Genomic DNA, 26,790 nt, shown 5'->3' on the forward strand with positions numbered 1-26,790 from the left:
CAGGGCCAGGGAGGGGATTCTCCCCCTCTGCTCTGCTCTGCTGAGACCCCACCTGGAGTCCTGCATCCAGCTCTGGAGCCCCTGGGACAAGAGGGCTGTGGAGATGCTGGAGAGTGTCCAGAGCAGGGCCAGGAGGATGCTCAGAGGGCTGCAGCAGCTCTGCTGTGAGCACAGCCTGAAAGAGTTGGGGCTGTGCAGGCTGGAGCAGAGCAGGCTCCCAGGTGACCTTCATGTGGCCTGCCAGCATCTGGAGGGGGCTACAAGAAATCTGGGGAGGGACTTTTGAGGGTGTGAGGGAGTGGCAGGAGTGGGGGGAATGGAGCAAAGGTGGAGGTGGGGAGAGTGAGGCTGGAGGTGAGGAGGAAGTTGTTGAGCAGGAGAGTGGTGAGAGGCTGGAATGGGTTGCCCAGGGAGGTGGTTGAGGCCCCATGGCTGGAGGTGTTTGAGGCCAGGCTGGCTGAGGCTGTGTGCAGCCTGCTCTAGGGTAGGGTGTCCCTGGGCATGGCAGGAGGAGGGTTGGAACTGTCTGCTCCTTGTGGCCCCTTCCAACCCTCACTGATTCTGTGATCCTATGACAGTTCCCTGAGCCATCTGCATCCTTAACATAAACACCAACAGCCCCCTGGGACACCACAACATGGAGCAGAGCATTTCCCAGCCTCCAAAGGAAGCTTCTGAGGGCCACGTTTCCAGCCTTGCTTGTAGCCCTTTGGTTTGCCTTCTGTTATGGTGAGCCCATCAGCTGCAGCCCCACCTTGATGCCTCCTGTGGCTTCTCCCATTAAGGCCACTGATGTCCCCCATTGGGTTTGATTCTCCTGTAACCCAAGTGAGAAGAGCAGTTGTGGTGCAGCACACAGGGCAGCTAATAAAGAAGGACAGGTTGCTTTTTCAGTTTGGTTAGCCTGATGGAAGAGAAATCTCCCTGGGATGCTTTAGAAGAGAGTTCATGTCACCCTGGAGAGCTGTGAGTGGCACTGAGATAATCATTTTCCTGCCTGTGATCTTCCCTTCTGATGGAGTCCAAACCCCTTTGCCTGCTCTTTAGTCTGATCATGAGCACAAGTTTGCTTCCCTCCTCTCTCGGCTACAGCTGAAGCATGCAGAAGCTGTTCAGCTGCTTCCAGCAACCTTGCAGGAGTGGTTTAAGAATGGAAAAGAGAATCCCCACATTTAAGTAGGGCCTCAGGAGAACATGCAGAGGCAGAGTGTCAGCCTTCATTCAGAAGCCAGCTGATGCTGGCAAGCTAATGTCACCCTGCCAGGCGAGCACCATGCAGCCCTCACTTGTGATCCTCAGATCCGAGTCTCTTTAAGCTGAATGAAGTGACAGTTAGTGGCACAGCTGCTCTGAATCTGCTGCTTGGATGTTGATTCAGAAGGTCTCAGAAGCCAGGTCACACAGTGTGCTGTCAGTAAGTTGTCCTGCAGTCTGTGACTCTTCTGCTGAGGACCTTCATAGAGAAAACAGGTTGTGAGACCCAGCAAGGGGTGCAGCATCAAGGGCAGGCTGGATGAGGTTGTTTAATGGAAGGTGTCCCTGCCAGTGCCAGGGGGGCTGGAACTGGATGGTCTTTAAAGTCCCTTCCAACCCAATCTATGAATCACAGAATTGTCAGGGCTGGAAGGGTCCCCAAGGATCATCCTGCTCCAACCTCCCTGCTACGGGCAGGGACACCTCACTCTAGATCAGATTGCTCAGAGCTACATCCAACCTGGCCTTAAAAACTACCAGGGATGAGGCTTCCACCACCTCCCTGGGCAGCCTGTGCTGGGGTCTCATCATTCTCATGGTGGTGAGAAGAGCAGCCAGTCACTAGTGGTGTCCCTCAGGGATCAGTGCTGGGCCCCATCCTCTTTAACAGCTTCATAGATGATCTGGATGAGGGCATGGAGTCAGTCATCAGCAAGTGTGCAGATGACACCAAGCTGGGGGCAGATGTGGCTGGGTTGGAGAGCAGAAGGGCTCTGCAGTGGGACCTTGACTGCCTGCACAGATGGGCAGAGTCCAAGGGGATGGTGTTCAATAGCTCCAAGTGCAGGGTGCTGCACTTTGGCCACAACAACCCCATGCAGAGATACAGGCTGGGGTCAGAGTGGCTGAGAGCAGCCAGACAGAGAGGGATCTGGGGGTGCTGATTGATACCCACCTGAACATGAGCCAGCAGTGTGCCCAGGTGGCCAAGAGAGCCAGTGGCATCCTGGCCTGCATCAGGAATGGTGTGGCCAGCAGGAGCAGGGAGGTCATTCTGCCCCTGTACTCTGCACTGGTTAGACCACACCTTGAGTGCTGTGTTCAGTTCTGGGCCCCCCAGTTCAGGAGGGACATTGAGATGCTTGAGTGTGTCCAGAGAAGGGCAACGAGGCTGGGGAGAGGCCTTGAGCACAGCCCTACGAGGAGAGGCTGAGGGAGCTGGGATTGGTTAGCCTGGAGAAGAGGAGGCTCAGGGGAGACCTTATTGCTGTCTGCAACTACCTGAGGGGTGGTTGTGGCCAGGAGGAGGTTGCTCTCTTCTCTCAGGTGGCCAGCACCAGAACAAGAGGACACAGCCTCAGGCTGCACCAGGGGAGATTTAGGCTGGAGGTGAGGAGAAAGTTCTTCCCTGAGAGAGTCATTGGGCACTGGAATGGGCTGCCTGGGGAGGTGGTGGAGTCGCCGTCCCTGGAGCTGTTCAAGGCAGGACTGGACGTGGCACTTGGTGCCATGGTCTGGCCTTGAGCTCTGTGCTAAAGGGTTGGACTTGATGATCTGTGAGGTCTCTTCCAACCCTGATAATACTGTGATACTGTGATATTATGGTTGGAAAAGACCTCTAAGATCACGGAGTCCAAACATCAACCCAACACCATCACACCCACTAAACCAAATGCTGCAGTTCCATGTGCCCACAGCTCTTGAACACCTCCAGGGATGGGGACTCCACCACCTCCCTGGGCAGGCTGTGCCAGGTTCTCATCACTCTCGTGGTGGTGAGAAAAGGTTAATATGATTGGAAAAGACCTCTAAGATCATGGAGTCCAAACTTCAACCCAACACCATCACACCCACTAAATCAAGTGCTGCAGTTCCATGTGCCCACAGCTCCTGAACACCTCCAGGCATGAGAACTCCACCACCTCCCTGGGCAGCCTCTGCCAATCCTTGACCACTCTTGCAGCAAAGACATTTTCCTCATCTCCCACCTAAACCTCCCCTGGTGCAACTTGAGGCCATTTTGTCCTTTCACTTCTTTCCTGGGAAAAAAAAAGACCAAGGCCCAGATGGCTCCAATCTCCTTTGGGGGAGTGGTAGAGAGCAATGAGGTCTCCCCTCAGCCTCCTCTTCTCCAGACTAATCCCCTCCCAGTTCCCTCAGCTGCTCCTCACCAGCCCTGTCCTCCAGACCCTTCAGCAGCATTATTAACACAATTTGCCTTCCTGCCTTAGGGAGAACCAGTGTGAGATCGAGGTCAGTGGCAGTGTGAGTGTCCCTGTGCACACCCTTCCCACCACCTACCTGCAGAAAGTGCCAGAGCAGCCAGAAGATGCTGACAACCAGAAGAATGTGACTCGGATGATTCAGCCCCCTCTGGACAAAACCACCACCGTGAACATCCCTGTCACCATCACAGCCCCACCAGGGGACACCACTGTCATACCAAGTGAGTGCCTTTGTCCTCCTGCTTTTGGGATGATCTTGCCAGCAGACAGCTAACTTCCCGAGGAGCCAGCAGCAGGAGATGGAGGCTGTCCTGGCCACCAGCATCCTTGCAATGGGTGGTCAGAGCAACTTGTTAATATAGTTTCTAGAGCTTGCAGCCTGCAGGAACTCAGAATGGGTCCTGGGTCAGCTGGTGGCTCTGCAAAACGCTTCTGTTACCAGGGCACATCCATGTGTCTTTGCAAAAGAGAAAGGTGAAGGAGGAGCAAGAAACCCAGCACAGTGTAGTAGCTGGGAGCTGGGCAGCAAAAGGAGAAGCTGCTGTAGCAAACCAGTCAAGACCTCGCTGTGAGCACAGCAGATCCTTTGCTTTATCATCTTCCTCTACTGCCACGCTGCAAGCTCCTGTCCCAGCAGTGCTGTGCTAAGCTTCCTCTGATGTCCCAAGGGCCTGACTGCCCACAGCCCCTCCAGCAGAGGTCAGGGGAAGCCTTTCAGACCCACAGATTGAGTCCAAGCTTCTTGACTTCTCAGCTGACCTAACCATGGATGGAGCAGCAGGTCCTTGCTGGCTGCACAGCTCTCACAGCCCCCACTGTGTGACCCTGCTGCTTTGGCTTCCTGCAGGCTGTGCAGCTTCAGGGCTTCTCAGTCCTCCACATCTCAGTTTCAGCAGCTCCACACAAGCTTCTCCTTTTCCAGAGCTCTGTGCCTTGGGTCTGTCTGCACAGATCATCACACACCTGTGCAGATGGTCCCAAGGTCATCATACCCAGGGTCTGCTCTGTGGCCACCACCCACTTCTGACCAGCTTGTGGCTCATCTTTGTCGGTGTGACCAAGCTTTGAGAGTTCCAAGGAGAATTGCAGGGTGAAATCCAAGGGGTCTGTGTTAGACTGTGGGCTGCCAGGACTCTGCTTTCCAAGGCATAGCCAAAAGCCACTGGTTTCTATGCTTGCTTTTTCACTGTGCTGTCAGCCCCACGAGACTGTCAGCATCATCCTATTTCTTCTTCTTCATCATCTTCTTCTCCTTTATCTTCTTCCCTTTCTTTCATCCTTTTTCTTCTTTATTTTTTCTTTGTTCTTCTGTTCTCTTCCTTTCATCTTTCTTCTTCATTCTTCCTTCCCCCTTCTTCTCCTCCTTGCCTCCTCCTTGCCTTTTCCTTCCCTCCTACTTGCCCCCTCCTTCCCCTCTTCCCCTCTTTCTTCCCTCCTTCCTCTCTTTCTTTCTCCTACTCCCCTCCCTTTCCCCTCCCCATCCCTCTCCTCTCCCTCTCCCCCTCCCCCTCCCCCTCCCCCTCCCCCTCCCTTTCCTTCTCCCCCTGCCCTTCCCCCTCCCCCTCCCCTCCCCCTCCCCTTCCCCTCCCTCTCTCCTTCCCTCCTTCCTCCCTTCCTCTCTCCTTCTTCCCTCCTTCCTCTCTTCCTCTCTCCTTCCCTCCTTCCTCTCTTCCTCTCTCCTTCCCTCCTTCCTCTCTTCCTCTCTTTCTCTTTCCTTCTTCACTCACTCCTCTCTTCCTCTCTTTCTCTCTCCTTCTTCCCTCCTTCCTATCTTCCTCTCTTTCTCCTTCTTCACTCCCTCCTCTCTTCCTCTCTTCCTCTCTTCCTCTCCTCCACTCCTCCTCTCTTCCTCTCTCCTTCTTCCTTCCTTTCTCTCTTCCTCTTTCTCTCTCCTTCTTCCGTCCTTCCTCTCTTCCTCTCTCCTTCTTCCCTCCTTCTTCTCTTCCTCTCTTTCTCTCTCCTTCTTCCCTCCTTCCTCTCTTCCTCTCTCCTTCTTCCCTCCTTCCTCTCTTCCTCTCTTTCTCTCTCCCTCTTCCGTCCTTCCTCTCTTCCTCTCTCCTTCTTCCCTTCTTCCTCTCATCCTCTCTCTTCCTCCCTTCCTTCTGAAATAGTAACTCTACTATATTGCATGCCTGAGCTCCTGCCAGTCACAGTTTATCAGCCTCCCTCTTGCCTGGCCATTTCCTGCTGTCTGGCTGGAGATGCAATCAGGAGTTTATTGAACATGTCACTCTCACACAATGAAATGTCATTTTGCTGCAGAATAAAACCAGAAGCAATAAAATCCCTGCACCTAACTCATACAAGTGGGTGGGGTTCTTGGAGTCCAGCTCCTGTCAGTTAGTAGAGAAGTGCATAACATCTGCCTGAGAAGAGAACCTGCAGCATGAAATGTTTGCCAGTTCATATGTTGGAGATGATCTTAAGTAAATTATCCTACAAACCCACTGCAAGTTCTGATGGAGAGCAGAGAATGGATTTCTACCCTTGGTTCAGGGGTGAGGTAGAGCTCAACCCCTTTATATGTGGGGTGCTGTGCCAAAACTGGGGTGCACTGTGCAGGCACAGAGCTAGAGGGTCCAAGAGATCCCCTCCAGGTCTGTTTCCAGTGCTGGGATGTTCAGTTCAGCCTCAAAATTATTACACATTCACAGACTGCATCAGCTTGGAAGGCCTCCTCAGAGGTCATCTTGTCCAACTGCCTTGCAGGCAGCAGGGACACCTCCAACTAGAGCAGGCTGCCCAGGGCCACAGCAAGGCTGATCTTCAGTGTCTCCAGGGATGGGGCCTCAACAACATCCCTGAGCAACCTGCTCCAGTATCTCACCACCCCTGGACATCAAGAGGAAGTTCTTCACCGTGAGAGTGGTGAAACACTGGAACAGGCTGCCCAGAGGTGTTGAGTTCCCACCCCTGGAGACACTGAAGATCAGATTTGTGTGGCCCTGGGCAGCCTGCTCTAGTAGCAAACGTCCCTGCTGCCTGCAGGGGAGATTGGACAAGATGAGCTTTGAGGGTCCCTTCCAAACCAATGCAATCTGTGAATCTGGGGTTGGAAGAGAGCCTTTGAGATCATCAAGCCCAACCAGCTTGAAAGTGTAAGGTTCTTTGTCTGCCCTGGGCATCTCCATTTCCTGGCTGTTGTTGATGCATTGCTCATCAGCACAGCCACTGAGGAGCCTAATTGCAGTGTGCAGCACGCTGTAGTAAATAGCGAGGAGAGTAATCAAATGATTGTTCATTGCATTTAATCAACATCTTCCAGGGCTGTTTGCTCTCCCAGCTGCGTTATTTGCATATCCAGCTGTTGCAGGCAGCCTGCTGGCTGAGCTGCTTTAACTCTCTGCTTGCTCTTCCCTTGTTGCAGTGAACAATGTGGACTTTGAAAGCAAAGCAGAGGAGAAGAAAGATGTCGATGACTTGACGAAAAACGGACCCAAGCCCATCCTGCCTTACAGCTCCATGTTCATCCTGAGCCCTACAAACCCGTGAGTCCTCTGCCTCTCTCACACCACTGAGGGCTTTGCTTCAGCTGTGGCTCTTCAAAGCAGTGCCATTGAAGCTCAGGGGAGAAGCATCTGCTTGACCTGCTGTTCACAAATAGAGAGGGGCTGGTGGCGGATGTGGTGGTCAGAGAGTGGGGGATGTGGTGGTCAGAGGATGGGAGATGTGATGGTCAGAGGATGGGAGATGTGATGGTTAGAGGATAGGAGATGTGGTGGTCAGAGAATGGGAGATGTGATGGTCAGAGCATAGGAGATGTGATGGTCAGAGGATGGGAGATGTGATGGTCAGAGGATGGGAGATGAGGTGGTCAGAGGATGGGAGATGAGGTGGTCAGAGGATGGGAGATGTGATGGTCAGAGGATGGGAGATGAGGTGGTCAGAGGATGGGAGATGAGGTGGTCAGAGGATAGGAGATGTGATGGTCAGAGGATGGGAGATGTGATGGTTAGAGGATGGGAGATGAGGTGGTCAGAGGATGGGAGATGTGGTGGTCAGAGGCTGTCTGGGGTCCAGTGACCATGAAATTACAGAGTTTTCAGTATTAAACAAGGCCAAGGGCAGGGTTCTGCACTTTGGCCACAACAACCCCAAGCAGCACTACAGGCTGGGGCCAGAGTGGCTGAGAGCAGCCAGGCAGAGAGGGGCCTGGGGGTGCTGGTAGAGAGGAGCTGAAGCTGAGGCAGCAGTGCCCAGGTGGGCAGCAGAGCCAATGGCATCCTGGGCTGGCTCAGGAGCAGTGTGGGCAGCAGGACCAGGGAAGTTATTCTTCATTGTACTCAACACTGCCCACAGCTTGAGAGTTGTGTCCAGCTCTGGGCCCCTCAATTCAAGAGAGAGATTGAGGTGCTGGAAGGTGTTGAGAGAAGGGCAGCAAGGCTGGGGAGGGGCCTGGAGCAGAGCCCTGTGAGGAGAGGCTGAGGGAGCTGGGGGGGGTGCAGCCTGCAGCAGAGGAGGCTCAGGGCAGAGCTCATTGCTGCCTGCAGCTGCCTGCAGGGAGGCTGTAGCCAGGTGGGGTTGGGTTCTGCTGCCAGGCAGCCAGCAACAAAAGAAGGGGACACAGCCTCAAGCTGTGCCAGGGCAGGTCTAGGCTGGATGTTGTTAGGAAGTTGTTGTCAGAGAGAGTGATTGGCATTGGAATGGGCTGCCCAGGGAGGTGGTGGAGTGGCTGTGGCTGGAGGTGTTGAAGCCAAGCCTGGCTGGGGCACTTTGTGCCATGGTCTGGTTGTTTGGGCAGGGCTGGGTGCTAGGTTGGGCTGGCTGAGCTTGGAGCTCTCTTCCAACCTGGCTGATTCTCTGCTTGTATGAGAGCAGAGTGGCAGAACCTCCTCTCTCCACCTGCTGGCCCAGCTCACTCCTGGGACACTGAAGGGTTGGAGTATGAAGTATTGCTGGGAGAAGACCTCAGAAGCAGCAGCCCTCGGGGCTGGTTTTGATGGTAGCAAATTCTTGTAGGATCCCCAGCTGGAATTTGTGCCCTTTCCATACCATTCCCCTCACAGCACTGGCAGCTCTGAACTGGGAGAAGGTGAATATGCTTCGTTTGCCAGGGCTGAGAGCACAGCTTGTGGGATCTGCTGGGATTACAGCAGCTCTTCTGCTTCAGGCAGCTGCCTCACGGGGAGCTTTGCACTCAAAGCCTGCAAATAGTGACTGTGTCACTCTGAAGAGCTGCAGGACTGGAGAGGAGCAGCTGGGGTTGTACTAACTGTAGCATGAAGGTCTGTGAGTCATCTTAAACAGCAGCTTTGGGCAATGGAGGGTGTTTGAGACTACTGCCAAGCCACTGATCTGCTAGGAACAGAGATGATCATTTCTATCTGGTTCAGGTTGATTTGTTGCAGCTCATAGAACTGTCAGATGGTAGGCATTGAAAGAGACCTCCAGGGATCATGGAGTTCAAGTTCCCTGCCAAAGCAGGATCACCTAGGGCAGGTCACACAGAAGCACACCCAGGTGGGTCTTGAAAGGCTCCAGAGAAGGAGACTCCACAACCTCTCTGGGCAGCCTGCTCCAGGGCTCTGGGACCCTTCCAGGAAATAAATTCCCCCTTGTGTTGAGCTGGAACCTCCTGCAGCTTATATCCATTGCTCCTTGTCCTATCCCAGGGAGCAGTGAGCAGAGCCTGCCCCCCCCAATCCTGACCCCCAGCCCTCAGAGATTTAGAAACATTAATTAAATCCCCTCTCAGTCTTCTCTTCTCCAGACTAAGCAGCCCCAAGTCCCTCAGCCTCTCCTCACCAGGCAGTGCTCCAGTCCCCTCATCATCCTCACAGCCCTCTGCTGAACCCTCTCCAGCAGATCCCTGTCCCTCTTCAACTGGTGGATGGGGCCTTGAGCAGCCTGATCTAGTGTGAGCTGTCCCTGCCTAGGGCAAGGAGGTTGGAAGTGGAGGATCTTTAAGGTCCCTTCCAACCCAAATGACTCTGCAGACCTATGCACCTGTCACAAGCTGGAGTTTAAACCCACAACACCTGGGCTTTATTTTCTTGCCATCACTGTAATGGGAATCCTAAAGATGATTCTGAGGGAGTTTGGGGCTGTTCAATCTGGAGAGAAGAAGGATCCCAGGTGACCTTATTGTGGCCTTTCAGCATCTTAAGAGGGCCTGCAAGAAATCTGGGGAGGGACTTTTTATGCTGTCAGGTAGTGATAGGAGTGGGGGGAATGGAGCAAAGCTGGAGGTGGGGAGAGTGAGGCTGGATGTTAGGAAGAAGTTCTTCAGCATGGTGGTGGTGAGAGCCTGGAAGAGGTTGCCCAGGGAGGATGAGGCCAGGCTTTTTTCCATGGTGCCTTGTGACAGCACAAGGGGTAAGGGGCACAAACCTGAAATGAAGAAGTTCCATCTAAATAGGAGGTGGTAGAGCTGGAACAGGCTGCCCAGAGAGGTGGTAGAGTCTCCATCTCTGGAGTTATTCCAGATGCCATCCTGTGCAACCTGCTCTGGGTGAGCCTGCCCAGGCAGGGGGCAGGTTGGACTGGGTAGGAGCAGGGGGAATGGAACAAAGCCAGAAATGGGTAGAATGAGAATGGATGTTAGGAAGAAGTTCTTCACCATGAGAGTGGTGAGACCCTGGAACAGGTTGCCCAAGAAGGTGGCTGAAGCCTCATCCCTGGAGGTGTTTAAGGCCAGGCTGGATGAGGCTGTGGCCAGCCTGATCTAGTGTGAGGTATCCCAACAAGGAGGCTGGAAGTGGCTGATCCTTGTGGTCCCTTCCAACCCTGCCTGATTCTATGACACTCTGCTGGACGTGGTCCTCCTGCCCATCTTCCATTCCACTGCACTGCCAGCAGCACCTTGCTGCAGCTCTCCTCTCTGCTTGTCTGCCTTGCAGGATCCGGCGTCTCTTCCACTACATCGTCAACCTGCGCTACTTCGAGATGGTCATCCTCATAGTCATAGCCCTCAGCAGCATTGCCCTGGCTGCAGAAGACCCTGTCCAAGCTGAGTCACCAAGGAATGATGTGAGTACCAACCAACATGGCCAGAATCAAGTTGTTCTGCCTCCCCCAGCAGTGATGCACTCGGCATGTCCACGCCGTGGCCAGGAAGATGCTCAGAGGGCTGGAGAAGCTCCCCTGTGGGGACAGGCTGGGAGAGTTGGGGCTGTTCAGCCTGGAGAAGAAAAGACTCCAGGGAGAACTTAGAGCAGAATCCAAGGAAGAAGGCTCTAGAGAGATCTCAGAACAGCCTTCCAGTACCTGTAGGGGCTCCAGGAAAGCTGGGGAGGGACTTCTGACAAGGGTTGGGAGTGATGGGATGAGGGGGAATGACTGAGCTGGAAGAGGGCAGATTGAGAGTGGAGGTTAGGAAGAAGTTCTTTCCAGTGAGAGTAGTGAGACACAGGCACAGGTTGCCCAGGGAGGTTGTGGATGCCTCCCACCCTAGAGGTGTTCAAAGACAGGTTGGATGGGGCCTTGAGCAGCCTAATCTAGTGGAACATGTCCCTGCCCATGGCAAGGAGATTGCAACTGGATGATCTTTAAGGTCCCTTCCAACCCAAACCACTCTGCAAATCTATGCATCGAGATACTGGAACAGGTTGCCCAGACAGGTGGTGGAGTCTCTGTCTCTGGAGTCATTCAAAGCCCACTTGGATGTCATCCTGTGCAACCTGCTGCTCTGGGTGACCCTGATCTGGCAGGGCACTTGGACTAGATGATCTCAAGAGATCCCTTCCAACCCCTGTCACTGTGTGATTCTGTGCACTCAGCAGGATGTGCACTGAGGAGTCTTCACCCCTTAAACATCTTAAGGTTCTGAATTGGCCCAGAGCAGAAGCCAGCAGAGCAGGTCAGAGCAGGAATGATCTGGTCTCTTGTGTCTGAACCTGCCTTCTTCTTCCAGAGAAAGATCCACCAATCCCTTTATCAGTGAGGAGCTAAAGCAGCCACGAGCAATCTCTCTTCTCCATCCTTAATAACTGTGGAATCAGTTTCACAAAGAGGATTTTATCACTCTCTCACTCTCCCAAGGTCTTTAATCATACTATCAGCAGCTAGAGCAGAAGGGAAGAGCAGCCCAGGCTGCTGCAGAGCTGCTGCCAAATAAGCTCTTTAGGAAAGGATATTAAAATATTTTGATTTGAAATATCCACTTTGCCTTATCAAAGCTGCTGTAGATGCAGGTGCACTGAAGCAACCCATGGGCATGGATGGTGCAGCCTGGCAGGGACTGGAAAATGTGGCTATTTAAATCTGATGATTCGTGCCTTTGGCTGGTCCCCAGCAGCGTGGGCAGCAGATGGAGGGAGGGGATTCTGCCCCTCTGCTGTGCTCTGCTGAGACCCTCCTTGCAATGCTGGAGTCCTCAGCACAGGCAGGGACCTGTGGGAGCAGAGCCAGAGGAGGCCACAGCAGTGCTGGCAGGGCTTTGCTGTGAGGCCAGGCTGAGGGAGTTGGGGGTGTTCAGCCTGGAGAAAACAAGGCTCTAGGAAGACCTTCTGGTGGCCTTTGATGATTTAAAGAGGCCAAGCTGAAAGCTGAGGACCATACCAAAAAGCTCCAGGATTCAACAACTCGTTGTACAAGTGACATTGCTTACAACCATACCTTTTAGATGGGCTTGTGGTGACAGGACAAGGAGTGATGGCTTGAAACTAAAAGAGTGAGAGATTCAGAGTGGAGAGGAGGGAGAAATGTTTGACACTGATGGAGGTGAAACACTGCCCACACTGATGGTTGTGAAACACTGCCCAGGATGCCCAGAGAGGTGGGAGCTGCCCCATCCCTGGAACCATTGCAGGTCTGGCTGTTTGGGGGTCTGAGCAACTTGCTCTAGCTGCAGATGTCCCTGCTGAGTGCAGGGGAGTTGGTCTTAGGTCACAGCTCACAGGATATTAGAGGTTGGAAGGGACTCAAGGAGATCATCGAGTCCAACTCCCCTGCCAGAGCAGGACCACACAATCTTGCACAGATCACAGAGGAACACATCCAGACAGGCCTGGAAAGGCTCCAGAGAAGGAGGCTCCACAACCTCTCTGAGCAGCCTGTGCCAGGGTTCTGGGACACTAACAGTCAAGAAGTTGCCCCTTGTGCTGAGCTGGAACCTCCTGTGCTGCAGCTTCCATCCATTGCTGCTTGTACTATCCTGGGGAGCAGTGAGCAGAGCCTGTCCTCCCCCTCCTCCTGGCAGCCCTTAGATACTTAAACATTTATCAAATCCCCTCTCAGTCTTCTCTTCTCCAGACTAAGCAGCCTCAGGGCCCTCAGCCTCTCCTCCTCAGGCAGTGCTCCAGTCCACTCCTCATCCTCGTAGCCCTCTGCTGGACCCTCTCCAGCAGATCCCTCTTCAACTGGGAAGCCCAAAACTGAAGGCAGTATTGAAGATGAGGTCTCACCAGGGCAGAGTAGAGGTGGAGGGATGATCTCATCCAACCAGCTGGTGATACTGTGACTCCAGCCTGTGATGCTGTGATTCCAGGCGGTGATGCTTTGATTCAAGGCGGTGATGCTGTGATTCCAACCTGTGATGCTGTGATTCCAACCTGTGATGCTGTGACTGCAACCTGTGATGCTGTGACTGCAGCCTGTGATGCTGTGGCTGCAGCCTGTGATGCTGTGATTCCAGCCTGTGATGCTGTGATTCCAGGCTGTGATGCTGTGATTCCAGCCGGTGATGCTGTGATTCCAGGCTGTGATGCTGTGATTCCAGCCGGTGATGCTGTGATTCCAGGCTGTGATGCTGTGATTCCAGCTGGTGATGCTGTGACTCCAGGCTGTGATGCTGTGATTCCAGGCTGTGAGGCTGTGATTGCAGCTGGTGATGCTGTGACTCCAGGCTGTGATGCTGTGATTCCAGGCTGTGATGCTGTGATTCCAGCCTGTGCAGATACTGTTTAAAGCCTCCCTTCAGATGACATTTACCCAGTGCAGCAAAGAGGCCATCACCAGAGCAGCCTTTTCCCTCTTTGCCCATGTGCAGATCATTTCAGGGTGCTTTTGCTGCCTCTCCTCACACACATTTCTCTTTCCCACGCAGGCTCTGAAGTACCTGGATTACATTTTTACAGGAGTCTTTACCTTTGAGATGGTGATCAAGGTAAGAATTTCTCCAAGCAGGAAGGTGTTGTGGAAATTAATAATCGATTATGAATGATGAATGTTAATTTCTGTATGCATATTAACGTTGTTTGGTTATTAATCTTCAAATGTTTTGGGAAATGCCATGAGATTCTTTGGCCAGGAAGCAGTTGCACAGAATTAAACAGTTTAATCAGTCAGAACTTGGAAAATGGGAACATGGAACAGGAAAATCCCAACTATGTCCATGGAGCCTTAGCATTAACTCCAGCAGATGCACTCACGATGTTTTGTGTCCCTTGAGTAAGTTTCCTGTACAAAGATGCTTCCAAAACTCATGAGAATGATCCCAGGGTAAAATACAAAGTATTCCAGGCAGAAGGAAGGAGGGAAGAGCTGAGGTGCTGCTGCTGAGCTAGGGCAAGCTGCATGCACATACATATACTGTGATTGCCTGTTAACGAGCTGCGAATGAGGTGCTGCTGCCCATGGAGGGTCAGTGCAGGAAGGCTCAGTGGCAGAAAGGCTCAGTGCAGAAAGGCACAAAGGCTCGGTGCAGAAATGTACAAAGGCAGAAGGGCATAAAGCAGAAAGGCACAAAGGCTCGATGCAGAAAGGTACAAAGGCAGAAGGGCTCAGTGCAGAAAGGCACAAAGAGAGAAAGGCTGAAGACAGAAAGGTATAAAGGCAGAAAGGCTCAATACAGAAAGGCACAAAGGCAGAAAGGTACAAAGGCAGAAGGGCTCAGTGCAGAAAGGCACAAAGGCAGAGAGGCTCAGTGCAGAAAGGCACAAAGGCAGAGAGGCTCAGTGCAGAAAGGCACAAAAGCAGAAAGGCTCAGTGCAGAAAGGCTCAGTGCAGAAAGGTACAAAAGTAGAAAGGCTCAGTGCAAAAAGGTACAAAGGCAGAGAGGCTCAGTGCAGAAAGGCACAAAGGCAGAGAGGCTCAGTGCAGAAAGGTACAAAGGCAGAAAGGCTCAGTGCAGAAAGGTACAAAGGCAGAGAGGCTCAGTGCAGAAAGGCACAAAGGCAGAGAGGCTCAGTGCAGAAAGGTACAAAGGCAGAAAGGCTCAGTGCAGAAAGGTACAAAGGCAGAGAGGCTCAGTGCAGAAAGGCACAAAGGCAGAAAGGCTCAGTGCAGAAAGGCACAAAAGAAGAGAGGCTCAGTGCAGAAAGGCACAAAGGCAGAAAGGCACAAAAGTAGAAAGGCTCAGTGCAGAAAGGTACAAAGGCAGAGAGGCTCAGTGCAGAAAGGCACAAAAGTAGAAAGGCTCAGTGCAGAAAGGTACAAAAGAAGAGAGGCTCAGTGCAGAAAGTTGATTTCTAAATCACCTCCCATTAAATACTTCGTTTTGAAAAGGAGACTGCCCATAGGCAGCAGCAGCATTGCTCTGGCCAATGGATTCAAAGCTTCCTGCCTCCTGTGAGAATGCAGGCACGTTGAGGGGCAGCACAAGACCCCTGACATGTGGTGCTAAGTCCCCTGGCCCACAGGGCTTTGCTGGAGGCCTTATTGTTTGCTCATCTAACTCCACTGCTGGATGCACAACAGGAGAGCAAGGGTTAAACCAGGCTGGCAGGATTGGTGCCCTACCAGGACAGAAGGTTCACCTCCCCTTTACAGATGTTCCACTTCTGGGAAGCTGGAGAACAAGGATGGAGCACAACACAGCTCCCTGGGGTGCAGGAAAGGTGGTGAGGGTGGAAAGCTTCCCCCTGGAAGTGGCCAGTAGACAGCAATGCCTTTCTGCAGCAGCTCTCCTGGTGTCTTTAATCTCACACTTTATGGAGGAAAATAAGCAGCTGTGGCTGTGTCAGAGGATAAGGAGGACATAGAACTGTTGGAACAAGTCCAGAGGTAGCCACAAAGATGATCCAAGGGCTGGAGCACCTCTGCTATGAGGATAGGCTGAGGGAGCTGGAGGTGTTCAGCCTGAGGAAGAGGAGCAGCCTGACTGAGTATCTGAGTGTTGCCCTGCTGCTGCCAAGCCCTGACAGAGAGTTTGTGCAGTCTGCTCTCTGTACCTCAGCAACACCCCTTTGCTGCTTGTTTTGTTCAGACCCTTTCTTTTCATGTGCTTCCCTCCAAAGATGATCGACTTGGGGCTGTTACTCCACCCTGGCTCCTACTTCCGTGACCTCTGGAACATCCTGGACTTCATTGTGGTCAGTGGGGCCTTGGTGGCATTTGCCTTCTCGTAAGTACCTTTTGCTTACACCTCCACTTCCAGGCAACGAGTTGCAGGCGAGGCAGGACCCTGGCACAGAGCTGGCTGGAGCCTGGTGTTGGTGGCTTCAGGTCTCAGCGACATAAATGTTCACTCTCTGCCCTTCCTCATCTCAGAGCTGAGTGGGGGAGGGCAAACTAGGCAACGACATAAAATCCCTAAGCTTGTCTTGTCGATGTCTTGAAAGCTGTCCCAGTTTTAGGATGAGTTTGTTCACTCTTCATCCAACCCCTGAAGCTGAGGGGTTTGTGACCAACTTCTTTTTGAGGACCTTTACCTTCTTCTACGTGGTGAAAGTTTGTGGCAGTGACCTCAAGCAGTTTGTTCTGCAAATTCTTCTTCCACCGAAGAAATCCTTCATGCAATCTTTCTAGAGTCGTAGATATTTCACCTGTGGTGTTTCTTTCTCCTCCTCCTCCTCCTCCTCCAACTCCTCCTCCTCCCCCTCCTCCAACTCCTCCTCCTCCTCCTCCTCCTCCTCCTCCTCCTCCTCCTCCTCCCCCTCCTCCTCCTCCTCCTCCTCCTCCTCCCCCTCCTCCCCCTCCTCCCCCTCCTCCCCCTCCTCCCCCTCCTCCCCTTCCTCCCCTTCCTCCCCCTCCTCCCCCTCCTCCCCCTCCCCCCCCCCCCCCCCCCTCCTCCTCCTCCTCCTCCTCCTCCTCCTCCTCCCCCCTCCTCCTCCTCCTCATTCAGAGTGCTTGCAGAGTTTCTCCTCCAAGGCCAATTTCTCCCTCCCTCAATCACAGCTCTCCATTTACACCCTTCAATAATGCTCCAAACGAAGGATTTCGAACAAAGCAAAAGCAGAACCCGGAGGAATCGCTCATTTAAAACGAAAATTAGCTTTTTAGTGGAGCTTTTTGTTGTTGTTCTCAGAGATGAGCAGAGGAAGAGCAACTTCTTGAGGAACTGGGAGGTGGATGATGGAAGGAAAACTTCCCAAAGTGTCGTTCTGGGCCATGGCATAATTGCACTGCAAATGTTTCTCCTTTCTAGGAGATGACCTGGAAACAGGCTACAGGACTTGGCCAGCCGAATCTTCTGCTAAATTAGCCTTGAGTAATGAGTGGAGATTTAGCAGCCCCTGCCCAAACTCCACCCAGCTCTTTGTCGCTTAGAGAAAGGGAAGAGATTAGCAGCGTTTCACTTGCTAATGAGAAGATGCTTTCACCTTTGTCAAGGAGCTGCTGGAGTGTGGCTTTGTGTATTTGAGGGTGGCAGTCATTTCTCAGGCAGTTAGTCGGATCTGCTGCTCCTCTTCAGTGTCCTGCAGGTGACAGACACTGCCCTGTCCCCTGTGGCACAAAAAGTGACTGGGACCTCTCTCTAAGCTTGGCCCAGAATAGGAGGATTTGATTTACTGAGGTGTCAAAATCCCTCTGGTGTTAAGGCTGTGAGCTTTGTGTTTCACATCTTCTGCTCTTCATAGCAAAGGTCAGGCAGAAACAATCCAGTGCGAGGTGTCCCTGCCCATGCCAGGGGGCTTTGAGCTAAATGATCCTTCAGATCCCCTCTAGCCCTGACAGTTCTGTGAATCTCAGCTAACCTGGCCAAGAAGTGGATGGACAGAAGGAAATGGGGTTGACATCTGAGCCAGTTGAGGAGTGACAGCTATCCCTGGAGACATTCCCCATGCCTGGAAGCATTCCCCATGCCCAGAGACATTCCCCATGCCCAGAGACATTCCCCATCCCTGGAAACATTCAAGGTCAGACTTGACATAGCCCTGGGCATCTTGATCTAGTTGGAGATGTGCCTGCTGCCTGCAGGGGGATTGGACAAGATGATCTTTGAGGGTCCCTTCCAATCCAATGCAATCTCTGAATCTCTGTGTCTGTAATATTGGGGCCTGGGCTTTCTGTGCCGAATCCTACACCAAAGAGTTGTTCAGATCTTGAAGCAGTGTCCCATCTGAGTGTCTCAAAGGGACATTGCCCCCTACCCCCTTCTTTAAAGACTTTGTGCCTGCTGATGAGGGATTTGGTTTCCAGAGGAGCCAAGTGGTCTGCTTTGAAATGGAAATGCTGGGCTGGTGAAGGTTTTGCTTGCCCAAAATAATGACATCCAAAACCCAGGCTGCTTTTTAACCTTCCCTACATGTGTGTGGGTCAGTTTCCCTGCACATAGAATCATAGAATCAGCCAGGTTGGAAGAGGGCTCCAAGCTCAGCCAGCCCAACCTAGCACCCAGCCCTGGCCAATCAACCAGACCATGGCACTAAGTGCCCCAGCCAGGCTTTTCTTGAACACCTCCAGGGATGGCAACTCCACCACCTCTCTGGGCAGCCCATTCCAATGCCAATCACTCTCTCTGACAACAACTTCCTCCTAACATCCAGCCTAGACCTACCCTGGCACAGGTTGAGACTGTGTCCCCTTGTTCTGTCCCTGGCTGCCTGGCAGCAGAGCCCAACCCCACCTGGCTACAGCCTCCCTTCAGGCAGCTGCAGGCAGCAATGAGCTCTGCCCTGAGCCTCCTCTGCTGCAGGCTGCACACCCCCAGCTCCCTCAGCCTCTCCTCACAGGGCTGTGCTCCAGGCCCCTCCCCAGCCTTGCTGCCCTTCTCTCAACACCTTCCAGCACCTCAACATCTCTCTGCAATTCAGGAGCCCAGAACTGGACACAGCACTGGAGGTGTGGCCTGAGCAGTGTTGAGTACAAGGAAGAATAACTTCCCTTGTCCTGCTGCCCACACTGCTCCTGATACAAGCCAGGATGCCATTGGCTCTCTTGGGCACCTGGGCACACTGCTGTGTGTGTGTGTAAGATATCAGAGTAGCATCTTTTAGAACTGATCAGACTGGGTTAAGCAAAAAACTCACTCACAGGAAGTTTAGCAAGTGACCAGGGCTCCTCTGAACTGCAGGGAGGTCCAAAAGTAGAACACTCTTAGCCACAAGTGTCAGTTTGCATAAGAGCATTACCCAAGGAGCCCTCATCCCTGCAGCCATCTCAAAGCCATGGAGATGTGGTGCTGAGGGCCATGGTTTAGTGGTGCCCTGGCAGCATTGGACTTAATGATCTTAAAGCTCTATTCCAACCCAAACAATCCTAAGTCTGACATTCCCTGAGGATTGCTGTCTACAACTACCTGAAGGGAGGCTGTAGCCAGGTGGGGTTGGGCTCTGCTGCCAGGCAAGCAGCAACAGAAGAAGAGGACACAGCTTCAAGCTGTGCCAGGGCAGGTCTGGGCTGGCTGTTAGGAGGAAGTTGTTGTCAGAGAGAGTGATTGGCATTGGAATGGGCTGCCCAGGGAGGTGGTGGAGTCTGTGTGGCTGGAGGTGTTGCAGCCAAGCCTGGCTGGGGCACTTAGTGCCATGGTCTGGTTGGTTGGCCATGGCTGGGTGCTAGGTTGGGCTGGCTGAGCTTGGAGCTCTCTTCCAACCTTCTTGATTCTATGATATCCCTTTTCCATTAAGAATTCCAACTTCCAAGGCAGGCTGGAGGAAGAGACCCTTTGTGAGCCCTTCAGAGCAGCTCCATGTGCTGTGAGAGCACACATCAAGGTTTGCCTTCAGAACATCTTCTCCTTGAACATGATTTCCTTCTGAAGAAGTCATGGATTAAAATGAAGACTTTTTTTAATCTTTCTGAGTCTTTTTATGCTCAGGAGGGTTTGGGGTTTTTTTTTTTTTTCATGTTGGGCCATGAATATCAAACAGCACTCAGCAGCCTCTGGATAACCTCCTTGAGCTTCGGTGCGGTGCGCCCCAAGCTGCTTCTCTTTGACGTCCTCTTTGAGTCAGCATGCAGCAGGGATTTCAAGCAGCTGCACCTGTTGACTGCCACCCAGATTTAAAGCAACTCAAACCTCTTTCTGAGGCTTGGGAAGGGGAAAAGTGAATCTCTTCTGTGGGTTTTTTGCATGCTGGCTGTGACCTTTGCTACACGTCCAGGTGGGTGCAGGCAGCGAATGTTAATGCCCAGTTTGGAGCACACTCAAAGTGTCTCTGCTCTAAGCTGAGAGCAGGAAATCCCAGCAGGAAATCCACTCCTGTGCAGCAGGTGGCTGGCTCACTGTTCCTGGTAATCCAGTTATGAATCCTAACAAGTTTCAGGCTGCTCAGATGAAAACCAGCTTGATGTTGTGTCCTCAGCCCCACTGCCCTGTGTGCTCATAGCAGACAGATGCTCTGAGCCTACTGAATTGGATTATCCTGAGAATAAGCTTTTGGAGAATGAACTGAGTGATTTTGCTAATCAGAAGATCAGGCAGGGTTGGAAGGGAGCACAAGGAGCAGCCAGTTCCAACTCCCCTGCCATGCCCAGGGACACCCTACCCTAGAGCAGGCTGCACACAGCCTCAGCCAGCCTGGCCTCAAACACCTCCAGCCATGGGGCCTCAACCACCTCCCTGGGCAACCCATTCCAGCCTCTCACCACTCTCCTGCTCAACAGCTTCCTCCTCACCTCCAGCCTCACTCTCCCCACCTCCAGCTCTGCTCCATTCCCCCCACTCCTGCCACTCCCTCACACCCTCAAAAGTCCCTCCCCAGCTTTTTTGTAGCCCCCTTCAGATCCTGAGAGGCCACAAGAAGGTGACCTGGGAGCCTCCTCTGCTCCAGCCTGCACAGCCCCAACTCTTTCAGGCTGTGCTCACAGCAGAGCTGCTGCAGCCCTCTCAGCATCCTCCTGGCCCTGCTCTGGACACACTCCAGAATCTCCACAGCCCTCTTGTCCCAGGGGCTCCAGAGCTGGATGCAGGACTCCAGGTGGGCTCTCAGCAGAGCAGAGCAGAGGGGGAGAATCCCCTCCCTGGCCCTGCTGGCCACACTGCTGCTGCTGCAGCCCAGGCTCTGCTTGGCTTTCTGGGCTGCAAGTGCACACTGCTGGCTCCTGCTGAGCTTCTCCTCCACCAGCACCCCCAAGTCCCTCTCCTCAGGGCTGCTCTCCAGCCACTCACTGCCCAGCCTGGAGTTGTGCTGGGGATTGCTTCGACCCAGCTGCAGGACCTTGCACTTGGTCTTGCTGAACTTCATCTGTCTTGTTTTGTCAGAGGGCTTTTTCTATCCCACTTGGTCATGAGCCTTATCTGTCTTGTTTTGTCAGAGGGCCTTTCCTAGCCAGCACTTACAGTCCTGTTACCATCACTGTCACTGCAAAAAGTACCTAATGGGGCAGTTTGCACTTTGTGTTTGCAGGAACCCACAGCTGCTACTCAGGGGGTGTCATTAAGTCGTGCATATTCTTGCCCCCACTGGTATCCATTCATTCATGCATATTCTTGCCCTCACTGGTGTCCAGTGAAGGTTGATGGGAATCAGCTTCCCTCTGAGCAGAACTGTCCCTGAAAACCTGGGAAAGAAACAAAGCTCCCTTGAAATGCTTCCAGCTGGAATATTGCAACATTGCCTTGTTTGTTGAGGCATCTGAGGTGGGATCAGTGGTGGATGCAAGGTCCATACAATTCATCTCAGCCTCTCAAACCTTCTGCCAGTCCCCTTTCTGTCTGTGCAGCTCTTTAGTTGGCAGCTGCTCTGTGCTTGACTGTAGCAATAAGTGAAGTAAATCAAGAAGAATTAAAATCAAAGCCCTGGTAGAGATGCTGGAGACAGTAATGATGGTGATGAGATCGAAGTGATGCCTTTTGATTTAGCAATGCATCCCAAAGAGGAATCCTTTGTCTTCTCCTGAAGGTAAACATGCCACAAACACACAGACAGGCTTGAGTCTTCAGGGATAAAAAGAAGCAGAGGAGCTTCAAGCCAGCTAGGAAGTTTGTCATCAGAATTTACCAGCCCCAGGAGGCAAATGTCCTCACTCCACAGACATACCTGACAAATGGCAGCAAGGAGTTTGTGTTCTCACATCCTCAGCCACAGCCAAGGGGGTTGGGGATGAGCACAATTCCACACTGGGGATGCCAAGAGCATTTGCCAAGCAATCCAGGATATGGAGGAGGATGAAGGGAAGTGTGCCCCTGTCTGCTGGTCAGCCAAAGGGGCTGGTGCTCCAGGGTGGGGGGGTGGGTATGTGCTGAAGAGCTAATCTGTGGCTTCCTTCTGAGCTGAGCTGGGGGAGGGAGGTGGGCCAAGGGCTGGGTTTATCTGCCAGCACATCCCTGTATGTGCCTGGGGTGCACTGTATGGCCTTATGTTTCTGTTTGTCATTGACTCTGCTCTTTCTTTGTCTTCTCCTTGCTGGAATCTCTCTCTAGGAGTTTCATGGGGTAATATGTCATTCCTGTCTCTTGCTGCACTGTTATGCCTGTCCAACCTGTCCACACACACTTGTCACTGTGGAAACAAACCATGATACACCCATTGCATCGACTCCTTTTTGTCCCTCTGGTCCTCATCACCCACTGAAATGTTATTTGCCCTTAACAATCCTCATTCATCCTGATTTTCTTTAAGCAGAGGACAGAAAGCCAAGCAGACCAGAGAGCCAGAAACCATGAGGAGGAGATGCATTTGTGCCAAGAAGGTTTGAAGGGATGACTTAGTGGGCAGGTTGTCACTCTGCCTGTTGCAGCTGATAAGGATGTTAATAAGCAGGTTTGAAGGAGCAGTTTTAGCCTCCCCCAGAGGATTGCATCTGGAGACTGCATTAGCAGCTCTGGAAGTTTCAGGACTCATTGAGTGCAGTCTGGGCAATGTGACCCAGCTGGGATCCAGGCTGTCAGGCTCTACCATGCTGAACAGCCTTTGACATGAAAGCAGAGTGCAGAGAGCTTTCAGAGAGGCTGGCAGGGGCAGTTTGTAAAGCAGGAGGTTGCAGAGTTGCATTTAACCACCTGCAGTGTTGTGGTTGGTGTGGTACAGCTTGGAGGGGGGGGACACACACAGAGCTGTATTCTCTCTAGGATGAGAGGGAATGGCTTGAAGCTGGAGGAGAGGAGATTTACACTGGAGACAGGAAGAAATTACAGTGAAGGTTGGTGAGACACTGGCACAGGTTGCCCAGGGAGGCTGTGGATGTACCCTCCTTGGAGATGTCAAAGGCCAGGTCGGATGAGACCTTGAGCAACCTGGGCTGGTGGGAGAGATCCCTGCCTACAGCAGGGGGGTTGCAACTGGATGATCTTTAAGGTCCCTTCCAATCCAAACCATTCTATGAATCTATTAATCTCCCACCCCAGCTGCCAGCAGGGCAGGAGCTGGGATGTGCTCATCCACAGCAGATCACCCCAAGACACAAGGAAAAGGATGCCAAGAAAGGCTTTTGATGTAGCCTCCAGGAACTTGGGGACTTGTTTGATTCTTCTGTCGAGGAAAACAAATCATTTAGCCCCTGAAAGAGAGTGGCTTTGTGCTCAGGCTGAGCTGTGTGACCCCATTTACCCCTCGGTGCAGGAACAGACTTTCTGCCTTGGGGGAGTGGAGGAGACTGCAGAAGGTGGTTGTGGCTCCACCCTGCTCTGAATATTTGATGAGATGACTCTTAGAGGCTCTTGCTCCATGAAATCAGAGCTGCTGGCAGGGATGACAGAAACAAGAAGCTTCCATTTTGAAGAACTATTAATTTTTTAAGGGTTCTTTTATTTATTAAAGTAAAAAGAGGGGGGGGGGGGGGGAGAGAGGGGAAAGGCCATGCAAAGTTAAAATATTGTTAATGTTTCAAAGGAACCAGCAGCAAACTGCCCCAGAAAAGAAAACAGAACTGGCCTGATGCAACCACAGTTGACCTAAATCAATTCATTTCTTTGTGGTGCTGCTCTTATTCTTTTTCCAAGTTGTTTGCCTTCTGTTTGCTCTCTGCCTTTATCCTGCGTGCTCTTAGAATCACAGAATCAGGCAGGGCTGGAAGGGACCACAAGGAGCAGCCAGTTCCAACCCCTCTGCCATGCCCAGGGACACCCTACCCTAGAGCAGGCTGCACACAGCCTCAGCCAGCCTGGCCTCAAACACCTCCAGCCAGGGGGCCTCAACCACCTCCCTGGGCAACCCATTCCAGCCTCTCACCACTCTCCTGCTCAACAACTTCCTCCTCACCTCCAGCCTCACTCTCCTCACCTCCAGCTTTGCTCCATTCCCCCCACTCCTGCCACTCCCTCACACCCTCAAAAGTCCCTCCCCAGCTTTTCTGTAGCCCCCTTCAGATCCTGGCAAGCCACAAGTAGGTCCCCTGGGAGCCTCCTCTGCTCCAGCCTGCACAGCCCCAACTCTTTCAGTCTGTGCTCACAGCAGAGCTGCTGCAGCCCTCTGAGCATCCTCCTGGCCCTGCTCTGGACACTCTCCAGCATCTCCACATCCCTCTTGTCCCAGGGGCTCCAGAGCTGGATGCAGGAGTCCAGGTAGGGTCTCACTAGGGCAGAGCAGAGGGGGAGAATCCCCTCCCTGGCCCTGCTGGCCACACTGCTGCTGCTGCAGCCCAGGCTCTGCTTGGCTTTCTGGGCTGCAAGTGCACACTGCTGGCTCCTGCTGAGCTTCTCCTCCAGCAGCACCCCCAAGTCCCTCTCCTCAGGGCTGCTCTGCAGCCGCTCACTGCCTAGCCTGGAGTTGTGCTTGGCATTGCCTCGACTCAGCTGCAGGACCTTGCACTTGGTCTTGTTGAACCTCCTGAGGTTGCACCAGAGGAGGTTTAGGTTGGACAGTAGAAGAAATTTCTTCACTGAAAGAGTTCTCAAACACTGGAAGAGGCTGCCCAGGAGGAGATGGCTGAACCCCCATGCCTGGAGGTGTCCCAAAGAGGCAGAGATGTGCTCCTGAGGGCCATGGGCTTACCTTTAGGCTTGGCAGAGTTAGGGAATGGTTGGATTCAAAGATCTTAAAGGTGTTTTCCAACCAAACCCATTCTGTGACTCTGTGACAGCAACCCTTGAAGTTCTGTTTGAGAGGTTGAAGTTGTTGCTGAAGATCCATTTAATTCAAGTGCAGTTGGTGTCACTCCAGTGCAGAGCACCAGTCTGGAACCTTCCTGTGGCATGAGACAGGTTGGTTCTGTAGGACTTAGATGACAAATGCCATTAACATTTACCTGGCTCACATTCTTGCTTTGTGTAGCTGCCTGGAAGTTAAAGCAAAGGCAAATCAGCCCTTCCCAGTGTCCTTCACTCAGGCAGAAGGAATTCTGTAGGCCTGGAGCTGTCTGCCCTTCACCTCCAAGCTGTCAGTGCAGTCATCCACAAGGCTCACAGGAGGGTAAACCAGCTTCTTCCCTCCCAGACCCAGGAGAAAGGATTTGCTCTGCCTCCCCAATTCACCACTCCCCAGGAGGGCTTTTCCACCTTCCTAGATATATCTACGTCCACAGAGGTGGTTGCTTCAGGCTTGGAGCAGCCCTCTGTGACCTGAGCCAGCTCCTTCAGAGTTGAGAAGTGTCTTGTCTTGAGCTTCCCTTCCAGGAGGCTTCCTGAGTGCAGTTGTTCAGCACAAGTGCCTGGCAGTGTGGTGTACTGGTGGTTAGTTCTGCAAGAGCCCATGCAGAGCTCTTCTGTGCTTCTGCTTGATCTCAGGTGAGCAGTGCTGAGATTTCTGAGCCCAGTTGATGCCTGCCAGGGGCTGTGTGTGGCAATCTGCAACCCAGAAGGACTTAGCACTGAGTATAATTCTGGGCCAAAGTGTCTTCAAGGTACCTTCACTCTTCTCTCTCTGCTACTTCCCTCAGCTTCTGCCTCTTCACCTTCTCTGCCCTGGCTTTCTCTTCTAGTTTAAGTCCCAAATGGCTGGGCAAGAGGAAGCAACCTGAGCCCTCCAGAGGGGAGAGGGCAGAGGGGGCATCAGAAACAGGCAAGGTGATGGGCATGTGCTGAGTGACCACCAAGCCAGGTGGTACCTCCTTCCTCATAACCTATTTCTCCTTCTATTTCCCTCCTGCCACTGATTGTTCTCTTCAAGAGGCTGAAATAAAATGGGTTTTCAGCCAGAGCAGCTCAGGCTCAGCCAAAGCTGCCTGGGGAAAAGGTAAGCCCCAGCTTGGCTGCTTCATCTGAAGGTTTTGGTGACAAGGACATGGCTGCTGTGAGTGTGGCAGGGTGATTGTTTGCTAGGAGTTGATGAAACAAGGATGCAAAGGCAGAAATGGGCAGAGGAAGAGGAAGGCAGTAAAAGCTATGGAGGTGTCTGCTTCGTCTCGACCAGATTGAGGAATCCAAAGTGAGAATCTTTTAAATCCAAGAATCATTCAATCAGTTCTGTATCTCTAGGAGCATTGGCTCAATCACCTGGATTTACAGCCCTGCCAGCAGCCATCTGTGGCTGACTAAAGAGGAGACAGGCAGAGGACAGGTAGAGCTCCATCTTCTTTCCTCCCTTTGTATTAGATCATGGGGAGGGCAACTTGTGTTTGATGGGATACAACCCATGGCCCTCCAGAAATTCCTTGTGCACTTCAGGATGAGTGCAGGGACTGGTAGCTGGAGAAAGAAACCAGAGGTGAGCCAGGAGTGTGTGTTCCTAGGTTGCAGGTCCCAGTCCAGTGTTAGTGTTGAGTAGTGCAGCGTGAGGACTGAGTTGTTAGTCCTTTGGAAGCAGATGGATGGCAACAAGACACCTTCCAGGGATGACTAAGGTCAAGCAGCTATGAATCCAGGGAGGTGGTGTCCAAGAGAGCTGTGGCCATGGCAGTTGGGGACATGGTTTAGTGGCCATGGCAGTTGGTTTAATGGCCATGGGTTGCTGGTTGGACTGGGTGATCTTAGAGGGCTTTTCCAAGACTGGCCTGGAGAAAAGGAGGCTCAGGGGTGACCTCATTGCTGTCTACAACTACCTGAAGGAGGTTGTAGCCAGGTGGGGTTGGCCTCTTCTCCCAGACAACCAGCAACAGAACAAGGGGACACAGCCTCAAGCTGTGCCAGGGGAGGTCTAGGCTGGATGTCAGGAGGAAATTGTTGTCAGAGTGATTGGCATTGGAATGGGCTGCCCAGGGAGGTGGTGGAGTCACTGCTCCTGGAGGTGTTGAAGCCAAGCCTGGCTGAGGCACTTAGTGCCATGGTCTGGTTGTTTGGGCAGGGCTGGGTGCCAGGTTGGACTGGCTGAATTTGGAGCTCTCTTCCAACCTGCTTGATTCTGTGATTCTATGAGTCTGGGTGGTTTTCTCTGGTCGTGGTGCTTATGCCTCAGCATAAGGCTGGCTGCTGGCAGGGTGGATGATGCCCATCTTGAGGGTCTCTCATTTACTTGCACATCTGTTGCTTTCCTGGTGGAGCAGAGAGACGTTTAGCAAGCTGGAAGAGCACAGA

The 26,790-nt window shown here is 52.7% G+C and overlaps 1 protein-coding gene across 16 annotated transcripts in view; it reads left to right on the forward strand.

Annotated features, from left to right (window-relative positions):
* The window catches only part of CACNA1B (calcium voltage-gated channel subunit alpha1 B), a 482,132-nt gene that overhangs the window by 348,317 nt on the left and 107,025 nt on the right, over positions 1–26,790 (forward strand). For all 16 annotated transcript variants that reach the window (XM_064171600.1, XM_064171605.1, XM_064171604.1 and 13 more), the window contains 5 exons: positions 3,426–3,640; positions 6,787–6,907; positions 10,259–10,388; positions 13,405–13,464; positions 15,536–15,642. In XM_064171600.1, coding sequence (XP_064027670.1) covers positions 3,426–3,640; positions 6,787–6,907; positions 10,259–10,388; positions 13,405–13,464; positions 15,536–15,642 — 633 coding nt within the window. The remainder of the gene's footprint in view (positions 1–3,425; positions 3,641–6,786; positions 6,908–10,258; positions 10,389–13,404; positions 13,465–15,535; positions 15,643–26,790) is intronic.

Source organism: Pogoniulus pusillus, chromosome 35 (assembly GCF_015220805.1).
Source record: "Pogoniulus pusillus isolate bPogPus1 chromosome 35, bPogPus1.pri, whole genome shotgun sequence".
In the NCBI taxonomy this organism is placed as follows: domain Eukaryota; kingdom Metazoa; phylum Chordata; class Aves; order Piciformes; family Lybiidae; genus Pogoniulus; species Pogoniulus pusillus.